This window comes from Oncorhynchus mykiss, chromosome 4 (genome assembly GCF_057628025.1).
Source record: "Oncorhynchus mykiss isolate SJ-2025 chromosome 4, ASM5762802v1, whole genome shotgun sequence".
Lineage (NCBI taxonomy): Eukaryota > Metazoa > Chordata > Actinopteri > Salmoniformes > Salmonidae > Oncorhynchus > Oncorhynchus mykiss.
The window spans coordinates 79,654,286-79,672,655 of NC_143025.1; the positions used below are offsets into that span (position 1 = coordinate 79,654,286).

General features: G+C 43.8%; 1 protein-coding gene across 1 annotated transcript in view; it reads right to left on the bottom strand.

The window, feature by feature from the left end:
• LOC110522476 (MAM domain-containing glycosylphosphatidylinositol anchor protein 2) overlaps positions 1 to 18,370 on the bottom strand; it is a 379,869-nt gene that overhangs the window by 263,395 nt on the left and 98,104 nt on the right. The window contains exon 2 of the mRNA XM_021600903.3: positions 430 to 569. Within this exon, the coding sequence (XP_021456578.2) occupies positions 430 to 569 (140 nt within the window). The remainder of the gene's footprint in view (positions 1 to 429; positions 570 to 18,370) is intronic.

Consider the following 18,370-nt stretch of genomic DNA (forward strand, 5'->3'; position numbering starts at 1 on the left):
CGGTATCAGTATCATTTTTTTTGGCAAGGAAAATATTGGATATAAGTATCAGTCAAAAATGTAAAAAATGTCCCTAGCTGTAACGTAACAAAATGTGGAAAAGGTCAAGGGGTCTGAATACTTTCCGAATGTACTGTACAGTATATCAAACCATTTAGAAAATTTGATCCTGATTTCACAAGTTTGCCCCTTTATTTAGAGAAAGACCCATTGATGCCTCTACTAATGATCGTACTATTGTGCTCAAAACATGCAATTGTAAAGTCTAAGAGGACTGGATATCTTCTGACCTGGGTATCAAAGTGTTCAGAAAGAGAGTAATTGGTGAGTACAGTAAGAGTTCTGATTGGCTCAACAGAGTGATTGGTGGGTGAAGTGAAACGTCAGCGTCCTGATTGGCTAAACTGAGTGATTGGCAGGTTGACTGACCTGTGGCCGTGGGTGTCCTGTGACAAGACAGGTGAGTTCAAGGGTCTCTCCCTCCCGGATTGTGTACACCCTCTCCGCGTGGCGCTCCTCCTCAACGTTACAGGCGTGGCCCGAGTGGACAATGCGGACCGTAGGGGGCGCTGTAGAGGACAAACAGAACAGTTAGTACATCTCAATCATTACAAGAAGAAAGTCAAAGCTGCAACGTCCAAATTAATTCACACAATTCACATTGGAAATCCTATAACGTATAACTGGGGAATTAACATTTTGTGAATATTTTGAGTAAAAAACTGCGTGAAGAGTTGAGAGAAGAGATATTTTATTTATTTCTATGTACTTCTCCTCAGCTTTTTGGATAACATTGTACTGTGTATCTGTATCCCTTCTCTCTCTTTAATTTGACAAACCTGGGTAAATCTGAATCGATCCAGACGCCATCTGCATGAGCTCACAGAGACAGGGTATCAGTTTTAACAGAGTCAGGAGAGTAGTGCTGAGACACACACACACACTAGAGTTGTGCAACTGACTAGGTATCCCCTTTTCCTAACACACACACACACACACACACACACACACACTTCCCCCATTGATTTCTGCCCGTCACTTAAAAGTGACTATGCATAGATGACAACAGAGAGTGGCAGTGGTGTGGGATGCAAATAGTCTTGGTAGCCATTTGACTAGATGTTCAGAAAAAAACTTTCCCAAGCCAAACCTTCATATCATGACTGCTAACGGATACACACAGTCTACATTGTTTTCATGTCATAGTCAACACATCTACTAGAACTAACACTTTAGTAAACTCGCTACAATCCTACAGTACAGTGTACAGTCAGCAGCAAGTAGTTAAGCAGTTACACTTGTGGGCCCCGGTAGCAATAAATTAATAAAACCAAAACCTTACCTTGATTTGGAAGAGCTCCAGTGTTGGATAGCCATGGCCAGCTAGCTAACATAGCATCCCTCTCTGTTTGAGCAGGGTGTTTTGAGTAGGCTAAATGACCTAGCTACATTCCATGCTAGCTAAGTAATACTATATCTAGTATCTCTTTCTGTCTCTCTCTCCTTAATTTTGGAAGAAATTAATTTGTTCAAAACTGTTAAATTGTCTTTCTCTCTTTTTGAGTCAACTACTCACCACAGTTTATGCACTGCAGTGCTAGCTAGCTGTAAGTTATGCTTTCAGAACTAGACTCATTCTCTGATACTTTGATTGGGTGAACAACATGTCAGTTCATGCTGTCATAATTAAATCAAATCAAATTGTATTTGTCACTTGTGCCGAATACAACTGGTGTAGACCTTACAGTGAAATGCTTACTAAAGAGCCCCTAACCAACAGTGCAGTTTCAAAAAATACAGACATGAATAAGAGATAAAAGTAACAAGTAATTAAAGAGCAGCAGTAAAAAAATAACAATATATACAGGCCGGTGCCGGTACAGAGTCAATGTGAGGTGGCACCGGTTAGTTGAGGTAGTATGTACATGTAGGTAGAGTTAATTAAAAGTGACTATGCATAGATGACAACAGAGAGTGGCAGTGGTGTGGGATGCAAATAGTCTTGGTAGCCATTTGACTAGATGTTCAGGAGTCTTATGGCTTGGGAGTAGAAGCTGTTTAGAAGCCTCTTGGATCTAGACTTGGCGCTCCGGTACTGCTTGAAATGCAGTAGCAGAGAGAACAGTCTATGATTAGGGTGGCTGGAGTCTTTGAACATTTTTAGGGCCTTCCTCTCCCACGGCCTGGTATAGAGGTCCTGGATAGCGGGAAGCTTGGCCCCAGTGATGTACTGGGCCGTTCGCACTACCCTCTCTAGTGCCTTGCGGTCAGAGGCTAAGCAGTTGCCATACCAGGGTTAGAGTCCCGCTCCTTGAAAGTGGCAGCTCTAGCCTTTAGCTCAGTGCGGATGCTGCCTGTAATCCATGGCTTCTGGTTGGGGTATGTACATACGGTCAGATGTGCTGTACTCCTCAATGCCATTGGAGGAATCCCAGAACATATTCCAGTCTGTGCTAGCAAAACAGTCCTGTAGTTTAGCATCTGCTTCATCTGACCACTTTTTTATTGATCTAGTCACTGGTACTTCCTGCTTTCATTTTTGCTTGTAATCAGGAATCAGGAGGATGGAATTATGGTCAGATTTGCCAAATTACTGTATAAGTCTATGGAAGGGGGTGAGAACCATGAGCCCTCCTTGGTTTTCTATTGAAGTCAATGTACCCAGAGGAGGACAGAAGCTAGCTGTTCTCTGGCTACACCATGGTGCTACCCAACAGAGTGCTACTGGGGCTGTGGCACATCTTCATTGCACAACAGTGTGTTGATGACGTTATCATATCTAGTATAGTTTCATCTAAAAAATATAAAACAATTTGTTTCACTATTTTTCTTTTTCTGAAATTCACTGAGGAGGATAGTCCTCCCCTCCTCATCTGAGGAGCCTCCACTGCTTTACAGCTAATTGTCCCTCTCTGCAGTAGATCTAACTCATCCAGTTGTAACTCTACTACTCTACAGAGCTTGCTCGTAGCTGTCCATCCTCATGTGATTACAGCACAGGTGTGTGTTGTTTTTCTCTCTCTTCCTTACGCTCAGCCGGGCATGTTGATGGTGATGAAGAATGATGCTGCCCATGGTTCACCCCCGTGTAGAGAAAAATATACACACATACACACACACACACACACACACACATATATATATATATATATATATATATATATACATATATATATATATATATATGTATGAGAGAGAGACCAAAGCAGAGCAGATCAGGTCAAAAGCCCATGTCTGGGCTTTAGTATGGGAGCCTGGGGATGCACGCTTGGCCCACTGTGCCGTGAAGGATGGGGTCGGATGAATTTGACCGCTAGAGGCTGATCATAGGTCAGTATGTGTTTCTCCCTCGAATGGTTGTTTAGGATGTGGAAGGTTAGCTGGGCCCAGATCTGGGTAAAAGAAGCTTCAGTGCCAGGCCATGAGTAGTGAACAACCTCAAATTGGTTATAATCGGTTATAATCGGTTATAATCAGACAGGAAAATACAGTTCCTTTTACAGCATCAGTGTGGTTTCCTGCTCTAGAATACTCAGTAGACAACCTAAAGCAGAGATTCACATTGGGCCCTAGATCGCTTCGGTCTCACAACACACTAATGAGACTAAGCGAGTCTGCTAAACGCTAATCCGCTAGACGCTAGCCTGCTAGACGTTAACCACACACCCTCCTCTTACTGCACCACTGTGACTGTTCCCTCACTGTCTTCTTCTACTCAGCTAGTTAGCGTAATGCCCTTAAACAGAATTTAGCTCACTAACTGCTACATAGATTTATTAAATAACACTGAGATTGATGCTAACAGGAAATGCTAACAAGTCATCCACATGGACAGAGCCTGCAGTGGGTCTCTCCATTAGGAGATGAATCTGCCAGCAGTGTATTCCAGAGGATTGAAAGCCCTGGCTGAGTAGAGAAACGCTTCACACATGGTTGCCACTTAAAACAAAAGGCTTAGGAGAAGACCCTGGGGCGCCAGGCAACATGGTGCTAATGCAATTTACTCCAATAAGCCAGTTATTCTATAACATGCTATCAGTCCTGAGATGAGTACAGAGTTGGGAGAGGAAAACTGGAAAAACACACGTAATGATTTATCCTCACAGGTAGAATAACTAGATACAGTATGTAAGTAGACTAACTAGATAGTCTACCCACATACTGTATCTATCTAGTTAGTCTACCCACATACTGTATCTAGTTAGTCTACTCACATACTGTATCTAGTTAGTCTACTCACATACTGTATCTAGTTATTCTAGATAGTCTAGTTAGTCTACCCACATACTGTGTGCAGTTATTCTATCTACATACTGCATATATCTAGTTAGTCTACCAACATACTGTATCTAGTTATTCTAACGAGATATATGCAGTATGTAGATAGAATAACTGGATACAGTATGTGGGTAGACTAACTAGATACAGTATGTGAGTAGACTAACTAGATACAGTATGTCAGTAGACTAACTAGATGCAGTATGTGAGTAGAATAACTAACTATATGCAGTATGCGAGTAGACTAACTAACTAGATACGGTATGTGGGTGGACTAACTAGATAGATACAGTATGTAGGTAGACTAACTAGATATATACAGTATGTAGATAGAATAACTAGATACAGTATGTGGGTAGACTAACTAGATACAGTATGTGCGTAGACTAACTAGATACAGTATGTGGGCGGACTAACTAGATACAATATGTGGGTAGACTAACGAGATACAGTATGTGAGTAGACTAACTAGATACAGTATGTGGGTAGACTAACTAGATACAGTATGTGGGTAGACCAACTATACACAGTATGTGTTTAGAATAATTAACTATATAGAGTATGTGGGTAGACTAACTAGATACAGTATGTGGGTAGACTAACTAGATACAGTATGTGGGTAGACTAAAGTAATGGGTAGACTGAAGTAATAGCACAGAAGGAGATGGCAGCCTTTTTAAGTTCCAGTAACCAATTGTTCTATTGTGTATGTTTTTTTTGTGGTTGTTATTTGTAACTTATTTTGTGCGTAATGTTTCTGCCACAGTGTCTTATGACCGAAAATAGCTTCTTAATATCAGGGCAGCGATTACTCACTGGAGGAATTCTTCTTCTTCAACGACTCGGATGGGAAGGATTTACTCCAGACACCCTACAAGGCTCTCATTCCCATCGTTCGCAGGAAGAAAAGACGGAGATATCGTGGACGACGATCCGGGTTGCCTTGTAAGTATCCGTCACCGAGTGGGTAATATACCTTTACCATGGGTCCTATTAGCCAACGTACAATCAATCAACAATAAAATAGACGAACTACGAGCACGTATATCCAACCAACGGGATATTAAAAACTGTAATATCTTATGTTTCACTGAGTCGTGGCTGAACGACGACATGATTAACATACAGCTGGCGGGTTTTAAGATTTTTCGACAGTATAGAACAGCTGCCTCTGGTAAGACAAAGGGAGGCGGCCTATTTATATGTGTAAACAACAGCTGGAGCCCGAAATCTAAGGAAGTCTTGAGGTTTTGCTCACCTGTGGTAGAGTATCTCATGACAAGCTGTAGACCACACTATCTACCAAGAGAGTTTACATCGATATTTTTAGTAGCTGTCTATATACCACCGCAGACTGAAGCTGGCACTAAGACCGCACTCAATGAGCTGTATACGGCCATAAGAAAACAAGAAAACGCTCATTCAGAGGCGCCGCTCCTAGTGGCCGGGGACTATAATGCAGGAAAAATCACGAACCATAAAACAGGCAAAGCATCAATACAGGGCTAAGACTGAATTGTACTGCACCGGCGCCGACGCTCGCCGGATGTGGCAGGGCTTGCAAACTATTACAGACTACAAAGGGAAGCACAGCCACGAGCTGCCCAGTGACACGAGCCTACCAGACAAGTTAAATTACTTCTACACTCGCTTCGAGGCAAGTAACACTGAAACATGCATGAGAGCACCAGCTGTTCCGGAAGACTGTGTGATCACACTCTCTGTAGCTGATGTGAGTAAGACCTTTAAACAAGTCAACATTCACAAGGCCGCAGAGGCAGAGGGATTACCAGGATGTGTACTCCGAGCTTGCACTGACCAACCGGCAAGTGTCTTCACTGACATTTTCAACCTGTCCCTGATTGAGTCTGTAATACCAACCTGTTTGAAGCAGACCACCATAGTCCCTGTGCCCAAGAACACTAAGGTAACCTGCCTAAATGACTACCGACCCATAGCACTCACGTCTATAGCCATGAAGTGCTTTGAAAGAGTGGTCATGGCTCACATCGACACCATTATCCCAGAAACCCTAGACCCACTCCAATTTGCATACCGCCCCAACAGATCCACATATGATGCAATCTTTATTGCACTCAACACTGCCCTTTCCCACCTAGACAAAAGGAACACTATTTTGCTATTCATTGACTACAGCTCAGCGTTCAAGACCAAAGTGCCCACAAAGCTCATCACTAAGCTAAGGTCCCTGGGGCTAAACACCTCCCTCTGCAACTGGATCCTAGACTTCCTGATGGGCAGTCCCCAGGTGGTAAGGGTGTGTTAGTGATGGCCTTGAGATAGAAGCTGTTTTTCAGTCTCTCGGTCCCGGCTTTGATGCACCTGTACTGACCTTGCCTTCTGGATGGTAGCAGGGTGAACAGGCAGTGCCTCAGGTGGTTGTTGTCCTTGATGATCTTTTTGGCCTTCCTGAGACATTGGGTGCTGTAGCTGTCCTGGAGGGCAGGTATTTTGCTCCCGGTGATGCATTGTGCAGACCACACCACCCTCTGGAGAGCCCTTTACAGTTGGCTCTCCTGGCATCTGCCAAACCCAGATTCGTCCGTCGGACTGCTAGATGGTGAAGCGTGATTCATCACTCCAGAGAACGCCTTTTCAATGCTCCAGAGTCCAATGGCGGCGAGCATTACACCACTCCAGCCGACGCTTGGCATTGCACATGGTGATCTTAGGCTTGTGTGTGGCTGCTCGGCGATGGAAACCATATTTCATGAAGCTTGCGACAACCAGTTATTGTGCTGACGTTGCTCCCAGAGGAAGTTTGGAACTTGGTAGTGAGTGTTGTAACCGAGGACAGACTATTTTTACCCGCTATGCCAGGCCTGGGCAATTCCAGTCCTCGGGGGCCTGATTATTGTCACACTTTTCCCCCATCCTTAGCAAACTGATGTAAACTAATTGCATTTTTAACTGAAGATCATGATTAGTTGATTATTGGAGTCGGGTGTGTTAGCTGGGGTTGGGGTAAAAGTGTGACACCAATCAGGCCCCCGAGGACTGGAGTTGCCCAGCCTTGCGCTACGCACTTCAGCACTCAGCAGTTCCGTTCTGTGAGCTTGTGTGGCCTACCACTTCATGGCTGAGCCGTTGTTGCGCCTAGATGTTTCCACGTCTCAATAACAACACTTACAGTTGACCGGGGCAGCTTTGCTCAGAAATTTGACAAACTGACTTGTTGGAAAGGTGTCATCCTATGACGGTGCCACGCTGAAAGTCACTGAGTTCTTCAGTAAGGCCATTCTAATGCCAATGTATGTCTATGGAGGTTGCATGGATGTGTGATTGATTTTATACACCTGTCAGCAAGGGGTGTGGATGAAATAGCCGAATCCACTAATTTGAAGGGGTGTCCACATACTTTTGTAAATATAGTGTATGTAGGGAAGACTAACAAACTAACTATGTACAGTAACCTATGTAGGGTACAGTAACTAACTATGTACAGTAACCTATGTAGGGTAGACTAACTATGTACAGTAACCTACGTATTGTAGACTAACTTTGTACAGTAACCTATGTACTGTAGGGTATATGGAGTAGCAGTCACAATGAGGCTAACTGCTCTAGTATTTAGGGTAAGCTGTGTTTCTCTCAGGATGTTGTATCAGAATTCCCTCACACGCACAAGTGCACACACACACGCACGCGTACACACACACACACACTCTCCCCTGTGGTGTGGTGCTATAAATGGAAGAGGGCTGGGAGCAGGGGGAACAGAAGGAGTAGCAGGAACAGGGGGAACAGAAGAAGTAGGAGGGACAGGAGGAGTAGGAGCAGGAGGGACGGGTGGAGTAGGAGGAACAGGAGGAACAGGAGTAGAAGGAGGAAAAGGGGGAAAATTATGAGTAGGAGGATCAGGAGGAACAGGAGCAACAGGAGGAGCAGGAGTAGAAGGAGGAACAGAAGGAGCAAGAGTAGTAGGAACAGGTAGAGCAAGTGTAATAGGAACAGGAGGAGCAGGACTATTAGGAGGAACAGCAGAAAAAGGAGGAAAAGGATGAGCAGAAGGAACAGGTGGAGAAGGAGGAGTAGGGGTAGGAGGAACAGGAGGAGTAGGAGGGACAGGTGGAGTAGGACTAGAAGGAGGAACAGGAGGAGCAAGAATGGTAGGAACTGGTAGAGCGAGAGTAGTAGGAGGAACAGAAGGAAAATTAGGATAAGGATGAGCAGGATGAGTAGGAGCAACAGGGGGATTGGAGGAACAGGATGAGCAGGAGGAACAGGAGGAGCCGGAGGAGTAGGAGGAGCAGGGGTCCCATCAAACAGATAGCCTGGCCCTCCCTGTACCTATCCCACTGAGGGGAGACAGAGACAGCTTTATCCATACACAATGGAGTGATTAAATGAGATTTTGCTAAAGCAGGCCTGTCACCATGGCCCTGGCCTAGCAGAGACAGAGAGGCACAGAGAGAGACAGAGGGGGTTCTTGGCAGGGACAAAGACTTTACATTTGACAAACCAATGAATGTGAAAAAAGTCCAAACAGCTGGGGCTTGTTGATGCTGAGCTTAGTGTCTTCAGACCAGCCCCTCAAGGCTATTAACCATGTTGTGCTAGCTTCCTGGCCCTGCTGGGCTTCTTATCGTGTGTGTGTGTCTCAGAGCGAGAGAGCGATCCTGTGCACACAGAAACAATATCAGTATACAATGCCTAGTTTCTCTTTGTATCTGTTATCCCACCCAGAGCCATTGTCAGGAGGCAGCCAGGCCTAAGAACCAGGACCACCTCTGTGGAAGCAGCCAGGCCCAGGACACAGGACCACTGTGGAAGCAGCCAGGCCCAGGAAACATGACCACCACTGTGGAAGCAGCCAGGCCCAGGAAACAGGACCACCACTGTGGAAGCAACCAGGCCCAGGAAACAGGACCACCACTGTGGAAGCAGCCAGGCCCAGGAAACAGGACCACCACTGTGGAAGCTGCCAGGCCCAGGAAACAGGACCACCACTGTGGAAGTTGTCTGTTGATGTCACAACTAGAGATTGTTATTTCGGGGGAAAGATGATAACAGTGTTCAGTGACATCATAGAAGAGCACAGCAATAACACCATGATTCAGGTGTCAAGGTTTCAAGCTTGTATGTATTCTAAAACAACACCTGATGTAGTCTCATTTTAGATGAACAACATAAATAAACAATAAGGGGAAAAACACATTTGATCCACTGTTTGAATGAAACACTGTTACATTAAAAGTCTGGGAGCGTCTAACAGTGCAAGGGTAATCTCTTTTGTATTTGCTATTTTGTACACCTTGCATTATTGGAATTTGCTTGCGTGTGTGCATACACGGTAACAGCAGAAATACACTGACTCATGTGAATGACACAGCACTGGGTTAGCTGTTCAGCACATTCATACACTACTACATCACTGTCATCAAGTAAACCTGGCCTGACTTAAGCTGATCACCGTGCATCAGCAGAAGTCACCAGCAGGCATCTTCCACACCTGTTAATGCGCTCAAAAGCACTCCTGTTATTGTAAATAACCTGTCTGTATGGACTGCATCCTTACATCAGTATTGATTTATCTATGTACTGTATCTACAGATGTAGGATCTTAATTTGCAAACTTGTAGTGTATTCAATGTTTAAAAAGGCTTCTAAAATGTCCACGGTTAAATTTCAGACCTGATTTGTCTGAAGCACTTACATGTAAATGCTTTATTCAATGTCATCTGACATGAGAACGGTAACCGTTACCCCATGAATACAGGGTGTCTCCTGAATGCTGTGGAGTTTGGCTTTCCAGCCGTACCATACATTCCTTGGTGCGACTTAGTAACATATATGGGCATACGGCCACAAATGGGCAGGTAACACCCACAAGCCTATTTCAAGACATGTTAGTGTGGAGAAGCTAAAATGATATAAACGTTGTTTTCATTAAAAAAACAAATCAAGGTTAGCTTCAATTTGGTCTGTGTTTGAGATAGTGCTACATGGGGTGTCAAATGAATCATTAGGTTCATATGAACAAAAGCAGCCTATTGTCAATTTTCTCCGATAATGTATGGCTGAATTAGAACATCAAATTTCCACCAATTGACTATAGCTTTGCGCACAAAAAGTGTGGTGTTTTTATCTTTCGACCTGTGGTACAGTATAACGTTACATTGGGGAGTGGGTAAAACGAAAGATGGACAGTCATGTAGCCAATAAGATAAGCTTTACAGTCATATCAGATGACCTTGGTGGGACTTGTAGAACTTAAGTAGCTATTTTTGGTTATGCTACCGACATTGTGAAAGGATGCACTCAGAACACACAGAGCATAGTATTTTGAATGGATTCTTTCATTGCTTTGGCATAAAAATGGCTTATCAAGGATGTAAAAAGAAAGTGAAAAACTACCTAAGAAATGACAAAAGCCAGGAATCACAACAAATTCTTATTGAGTCAGACACAGATGCTGGAAGCGACCTGGACCAAGATGACTCGTGCAGAAAATTATGTTTTCTAGAAGGATTGGATTCCGTTGTATTATTTTGTATAGCTTTCTATAGTTCACTATATGTATTTAGTATTTTTTTTATAAAGTTGTGGTCTACTTCTTTTTGTTTAGTATTTACAGTGTAGTGTGGTCCTGTCCTGTGTAGCCTATATCCTGTATTTCATTCCAAAGTGGTTACATATTGTACCTACAGTGACTTCGGAAAGTATTCAGGTCCCTTGACTTGTTCCACATTTTTCTATGTTATAGCCTTGTTATTAAATGGATTAATGTACAAAAAATCCTCAGCAATCTACACACAATATCCCATAATGAAACATATTTTATAAAAATAAAAAATGCAAATAAAAAGTTTCCAGACATTTTGCTATGAGACTCAAAATTTTACTCAGGTTGATCATGTTGTAACTTTGGAGAGGCCACTAAATTCTCATGGCCATTGTTACTTTGTCTCTAAAGGTAGGCTACCTGTGTCCCACTGTCTACATTGTATAGGCTAGTATATTGGTTTTTACATTGCAGCAATTTGGCCCATCCACATTTCTGCAGGCCAACCCACCAACAGATTTCTGCCTACAACCTGACTGGGAGGCCATCAAACTCTTGTGGCCATTGCTCCTATGTCTCTTATGTGTCCGTCCCACTGTTTGCATTGTGGGTGTGTTTCACACCTCTATGTGAGGCACACTCCAGACAGTGCACAAATAAACGTATTCATTATAATGACCTCACCTCTCTCACCTGGCCAGTTGTGAAGGGCCAGGTTACAATCCACCTGGCTTGCTATGAAGGAGTCATACATTAACATAGATTGTCTCTGAGAGAGTGCTGTGAGATGGTGTGCTAATAGTCACAAGCAGGGAATTAGTAACAACGTTTAGGCTGAGTGTTATCTTTTAGTATGTGCATGTTGCCGGAAGTTAGGTGTATGTCGCATGTCACTACTTCACTTGAACTTATTTTTTTAATTATCAAAATGCATTTTTGGCCATTTTGGGAAGTTTCATTAATGAACTTGCCTTAATAACAAACCTGTAATTCCAGCTGTAAATACCAAAAAAAAATGGATAAATGAAGAACCTAGTTGGTTTAGCCATGGAAAAAAACAGGAACCTACCCGGTAGCCATGACAGGCTGAGGTAGTGGATGGGCTGGACATGCCGGGAAATGCGTTTGGATCCTTCTGCCATGTAGCATGCTTCTGTCTGTAACATGAGCTGCTCAGTATGTTTTGATAATCCTTTCTACTGCTGCTTTTTTGTGAATTATAACGTTAGCCATCGAGAACTACAAACGTTTTGCTAATTTTCTCAACAATAGTAATGCCCTGAATTTAGCAGACGCTATTGAAAGATCAGTTGGAAAAAGTTGTGATGGGCTACTTTCTGCACACGCCACGGTCAGTATGAACTAGAGAGACTTGACACAACGCTGACCAAACAAAATGTAGGTACAAACAAAACGGAATTAAATGGTTCCAGTCTACTGTGAAAGTTCATCCATGTATACGAATTTTCAGATATTATAAGTTTCAAATTTTGTTAGAGAATAGTTTTCATTGCAAGTTACTGCGTATTGTTAGCTATACTGCACCTATGAAAATCCATTTGTGTTGATACCATTTGTGTTGGTATCAATATGAGTTTAGACTATGCCAGTTCATTGTTTAGCTAGCTAGTTAAAAACACCTTGAGGATTGATCCTAAACAACGTTTGCCGTGTTTCTGTCGATATTATGGAGCTAATTTGGAAAAAAGTTCTGCGTTGTAGTGGTAGCATTTTCTGGTCGATTTCTCAGCCAAGCATGATGAACAAACGAGAGCTATTTTGCCTACAAAAATAATATTTTTGGAAAAAAGGAACATTTGCTATCTCCTGAGTCTCCTGAGTGAAAACATCCGAAGTTCTTCAAAGGTAAATTATTTAATTTGGTTGCTTTTCTTATTTTCGTGAAAATGTTGCCTGCTGCCAGCAGAGCCTAGCATAGCATTATGCCATGATAAACTTACACAAATGCTTGTCTAGCGTTGGCTGTAATGAATATTTTGAAAATCTGAGATGACAGTGTGATTAACAAAAGGCTAAGCTTGTGTTTGAATATATTTAATTTGCGATTTTCATGAATAGGAAAAGTTTCTAGGGGTATTTATGTCCGCTGCGTTATGCTAATTAGTTTGAGGCTATGATTACGCTCCCGGATCCGGGATTGCTAGTCGCAAGAATTAAGGGATGGGTAGCGTCAAGAAGTTAAGAGCTGGGTGGGGCTAAAGTTTAAGAGGGTGTGAACGATGCTGAATGGGTGTAGACAAAGAAGTGCTCTCCAGTATGTGCACCAAAAATTCAAGGGACATTTACTCAAAAGCGGGGTTACAAGTTTATCAATGTTCAAAGTAGAATTACTTTCCCATTGTTTCTCACCTGCAATGTATGATATACCAGTTTTTAGCTCCGAGTCTCTACTTTTATCCAATGTAAAAAACAACACGATTTCCAAATTTGCTACATAGGACCGAATACAGGTGGTGGGTCACATATTGCACAGTACATTACAGTTATGTAGTTTTGTAAAATTAGTCAACTTTAATGATGTGTATCTCACAAAAATATTGGTCCCTTTATATACCTTTATTGCATTGCCAACAGAGAAGAGGATAATGTTTGGGAGCAAACCATCCCCCAGTAAGCGCCCCCTCCGGTCAAGATCGTCACCCTCCCCGGCCAGATCCACAACCCACACTGCTGTCTCTAATGCTGTCTCTACTGATGGTTCAAGCTCTATCCCTCCACAAAGGCCTCACTCCTCTTCCACTACCCCCACTGCAGGCCCTGGCTCCACTCACCTCAAAGCCAGTTCATCTAGAGTTGCGAGGGCAGGGGGGACAACTAGGCCTCAACAGAGAAGAGAGAGAAACAGAGGTAGGGGCACTGGAAGTAGTCTGCATCCAGCAGAAAGTAGACTTGTTTGATCACGATGCCACAGACATGCGTGCACGCACAGACACACAAATGCCCACGCGTATTGCAATCTTTCAAGTATGAATACACACTTCAGAAACGTTCAATTTCTGTTTGCACTGAGCGAATGTCACTATTACAGCTGGCTTATTGTGCAGAACTAAAATGCACCATTTCAACACCATGACCACAGTCAAAAGCACCAAACAATGGTTTCCTTGCTGGTCATAACAAATTGACATTTTCAGAGACAATCAACCTTTCTCCTTGAAGGTTTTTCTTTGTTCCTTTATGACACTTTAGTTCTTTATTTGATTTATTATGTGATAAATGGGTGCTCAGTCAATCTGTTTCACATGAATATTCACATAAAAAGATCTAGGTTATCTGTTATGGCACCATTAAAACGGTACTATAGAGGCGTTGTTAACATTGTATACTGCATCGGTGCCACATTGGATTTCACTATTCCTTAGATCGATACAAGCTTACGTCCCCATTATGAGAGGAATACAAGTGTAGATCTCTACGAGTCCAGGGTGGTAAGTATATATTGCTGTTAAGGCTAGGCCATTTGATTTAACAGTGCCTACAATCTCAGGGTAGTGATTATTAGGAATGCTTGTTTTACTAGGGTACTATATATGGCTGTTCAGAGCCTGCTGACACATCTATAAACTAGACATCACACACATATAAAGACACACACACACACACACACACACACACATACACACCTCTTTCGCCATCTGGCTTGGATCCTTAGTCGACATGGCGCCCCGCCGCACCACCACGTCAGGTCTTCCGACGAATACTCCATTCACTGTGCCTTCAACCGGCCTCTGTCGGCCGTCGGAGCATACGCTTCTACTAGCCCCAGGCTACTAACTTTAAACGCTGCGTTGCCCGCATGATAGCGTCGTAGCGACTACTCCGCGGCTTCCCTGTTCCATATATTGCTGTCCACTGGACCCTATGATCACTTGGCTACATAGCTGATGCCCGCTGGACTGTCCATTAATCACGGTACTCCATTCTATTTTAGTTTTGTTTATTTATTTATTTTGTTTATCTTTCGGCCCCAGCAGCAAAATCAGGCTCTGTGTGTAGTTAACCGACCCTCTCTGCCCAGTCATCGCCATTTTACCTGTTGTTGTTTTAGCTGATTAGCTGTTGTTGTCTTAGTTAGCTTTCCAAATCAACACCTGTGATTACTTTATGCCTCGCTGTATGTCTCTCTCATATGTCAATATGCCTTGTATACTGTTGTTTAGGTTAGTTATCATTGTTTTAGTTTACTGAGGAGCCCCTAGTTCCACTCATTATTCCTCTGATACCTCCTTTGTCCCACCTCCCACACATGCGGTGACCTCACCCATTATAACCAGCTAATCCACAGATACAACCTCTCTTATCATCACTCAGTACCTGGGCTTACCTCCGCTGTACCCACACTCCACCATACTGCACGTTATGCCCTGAATCCACTCTACCACGCCCAGAAATCTGCTCCTTTTATTCTTTGTCCACAACGCTCTAGGCGACCAGTTTTGATAGCCTTTAGCCGTACCCTCATCCTACTCCTCCTCTGTTCCGCGGGTGATGTGGAGGTAAACCCAGGCCCTGCGTGTCCCCAGGCACCCTCATTTGTTGACTTCTGTGATCGAAAAAGCCTTGGTTTCATGCCTTCTCCCTAACGTTGTTTTAGTCACTGCTTTAGCACATTCCGCCAACCCTGATGTCCTTGACGTGTCTGAATCCTGGCTTAGGAAGGCCACAAACAATTCTGAGATTTCCATACCCAGCTACAACATTGTCCGTCAAGATAGAACTGCCAAATGGGGAGGAGTTGCAATCTACTGCAGAGATAGCCTGCAAAGTTCTGTCATACTTTCCAGGTCTATACCCAAACAGTTTGAACTTCTAATTTGAAAAATGAACCTCTCCAGAAATAAGTCTCTCACTGTTATCGACCCCCCTCCGCTCCCAGCTATGCCCTAGACACTATTTGTGAATTTATCTCCCCCATCTAGCTTCAGAGTTCGTTCTGTTAGGTGACCTAAACTGGGATATGCTTAACACCCCGGCAGTCCTACAATCTGCGCTAGATGCCCTCAATCTCACACAAATCATCAAGGAATCCACCAGGTACTACCCTAAATCCGTTAACATGGGCACCCTCATAGACATTATCCTGACCAACTTGCCCTCCAAATACACCTCTGCTGTTTTCAATCAGAATCTCAGCGATTACTGCCTCATTGCCTGTATCTGCTATGGGTCAAACGACCACCCCTCATCACTGTCAAACGCTCCCTAAAACACTTCTGCAAGCAGGCCTTTCTAATCGACCTGGCCCGGGTATCCTGGAAGGATATTGACCTCATCCCGTCAGTCGAGGATGTCTGGTCATTCTTTAAAAGTAATTTCCTCACCATCTTAGATAAGCATGCAGGAACCAATACACACAGTCAGTTAGGAAAGCAAAGGCTAGCTTTTTGAAGCAGAAATTTGCATCCTGTAGCTCAAACTCCAAAAAGATTTGGGACACTGTAAAGTCCATGGAGAACAAGAGCACCTCCTCCCAGCTGCCCACTGCACTGAGGCTAGGTAACACGGTCACCACCGATAAATCCATTATAATCGAACATTTCAATAAGCATTTCTCAACGGCTGGCCATGCCTTCCTCCTGGCTACTCCAACCCCGGCCACCAGTTCCGCCTCCCCCGCAGCTACTCGCCCAAGCCTCCTCAGCTTCTCGTTCACCCAAATCCAGACAGTAGATGTTCTGAAAGAGCTGCAAAACCTGGACCTGTACAAATCAGCTGGGCAGGACACTCTGGACCATCTCTTTCTAAAACTATCCGCCGCCATTGTTGCAACCCCTATTACCAGCCTGTTTCACCTCTCTTTCGTATCGTCTGAGATCCCTAAAGATTGGAAAGCTGCCGCGGTCATCCCCCTCTTCAAAGGGGGTGACACCCTAGACCCAAACTGTTACAGACCTATATCTATCCTGCCCTGCCTATCTAAGGTCTTCGAAAGCCAAGTTAAAAACAGATCACTAACTATTTCGAATCCCACCGTACCTTCTCTGCTGTGCAATCCGGCTGCCGAGCCGACGGGTGCACCTCAGCCACGCTCAAGGTACTAAACGATGTCATAACCGCCATCTATAATAGACAGTACTGTGCAGGCGTCTTCATCGACCTGGCCAAGGCTTTCGACTCTGTCAATCACCGTATTCTTATAGGCAGACTCAATAGCCTTGGTTTTTCGAATGACTTCCTTCGCCTGATTCAACAACTACTTTGCAGACAGAGTTCAATGTGTCAAATCTGAGGGCATGTTGTCCAGACCTCTGGCAGTCTCTATGGGGGTACCACAGGGTTCAATTCTCGGGCCGACTCTTTTCTCTGTATGTATCAATGATGTCACTCTTGCTGCGGGCGATTCCCTGATCCACCTCTACGCAGACGACACCATTCTGTATACTTCTGGCCCTTCCTTGGACACTGTGCTAACTAACCTCCAAACGAGCTTAAATGCCATACAACACTCCTTCCGTGGCATGCTTTTCAACTGTTCGCTGCCCTCACCCACCAGCCCGACTAGCATCACCACCCTGGACGGTTACGACCTATGTGGACAACTATACATACCTAGGTGTCTGGCTAGACTGTAAACTCTCTTTCCAGACTCATATTAAACATCTCCAATCAAAAAGTCAAATCTAGAATCAGCTTTCTATTTAGCAACAAAGCCTTCTTCACTCAGGCCGCCAAACTTACCCTCGTGAAACTGACTATCCAACCGATCCTCGCCTTCGCCGATGTCATCTACAAAATAGCTTCCAACACTCAACTCAGCAAACTGGATGCAGTCTATCACAGTGCCATCCATTTTGTTACCAAATCACCTTATACCACCCACCACTGCGACCTGTATGCTCTAGTCGGTTGGCCCTCGCTACATATTCGTTGCCAGACCCACTGGCTCCAGGTCATCTATAAATCTATGCTAGGTAAAGCTCCGCCTTATCTCAGTTCACTGGTCACGATGGCAACACCCACCCGTAGCACACGTTCCAGCAGGTATATCTCACTGATCATCCCCAAAGCCAACACCTCATTTGGCCGCCTTTCCTTCCAGTTCTCTGCTGCCAGTGACTGGAACGAATTGCAAAAATCGCTGAAGTTGGAGACTTTTATCTCCCTCACCAACTTTAAACATCAACTATCTGAGCAGCTAACCGATCGCTGCAGCTGTACATAGTCCATCTGTAAATAGCCCACCCAATCTATCTACCTCATCCCCATACTGTTTTTATTTTATTTACATTTCTGCTGTTTTGCACACCAGTATCTCTACTTGCACATCATCATCTGCTCATTTATCACTCCAGTGTTAATCTTCTAAATTGTAACTATTCACTTCTATTTATTGCCTACCTCCTCATGCCTTTTGCACACACTGTACATAGACTTTCTTTTTTCTACTGTGTCATTGATTTGTTTATTGTGTTATTGGCTTGTTTATCGTTTACTCCATGTGTAACTCTGTGTTGTTGTCTGTGTCACACTGCTTTGCTTTATCTTGGCCAGGTCGCAGTTGCAACTGAGAACTTGTTCTCAACTAGCCTACCTGGTTAAATAAAG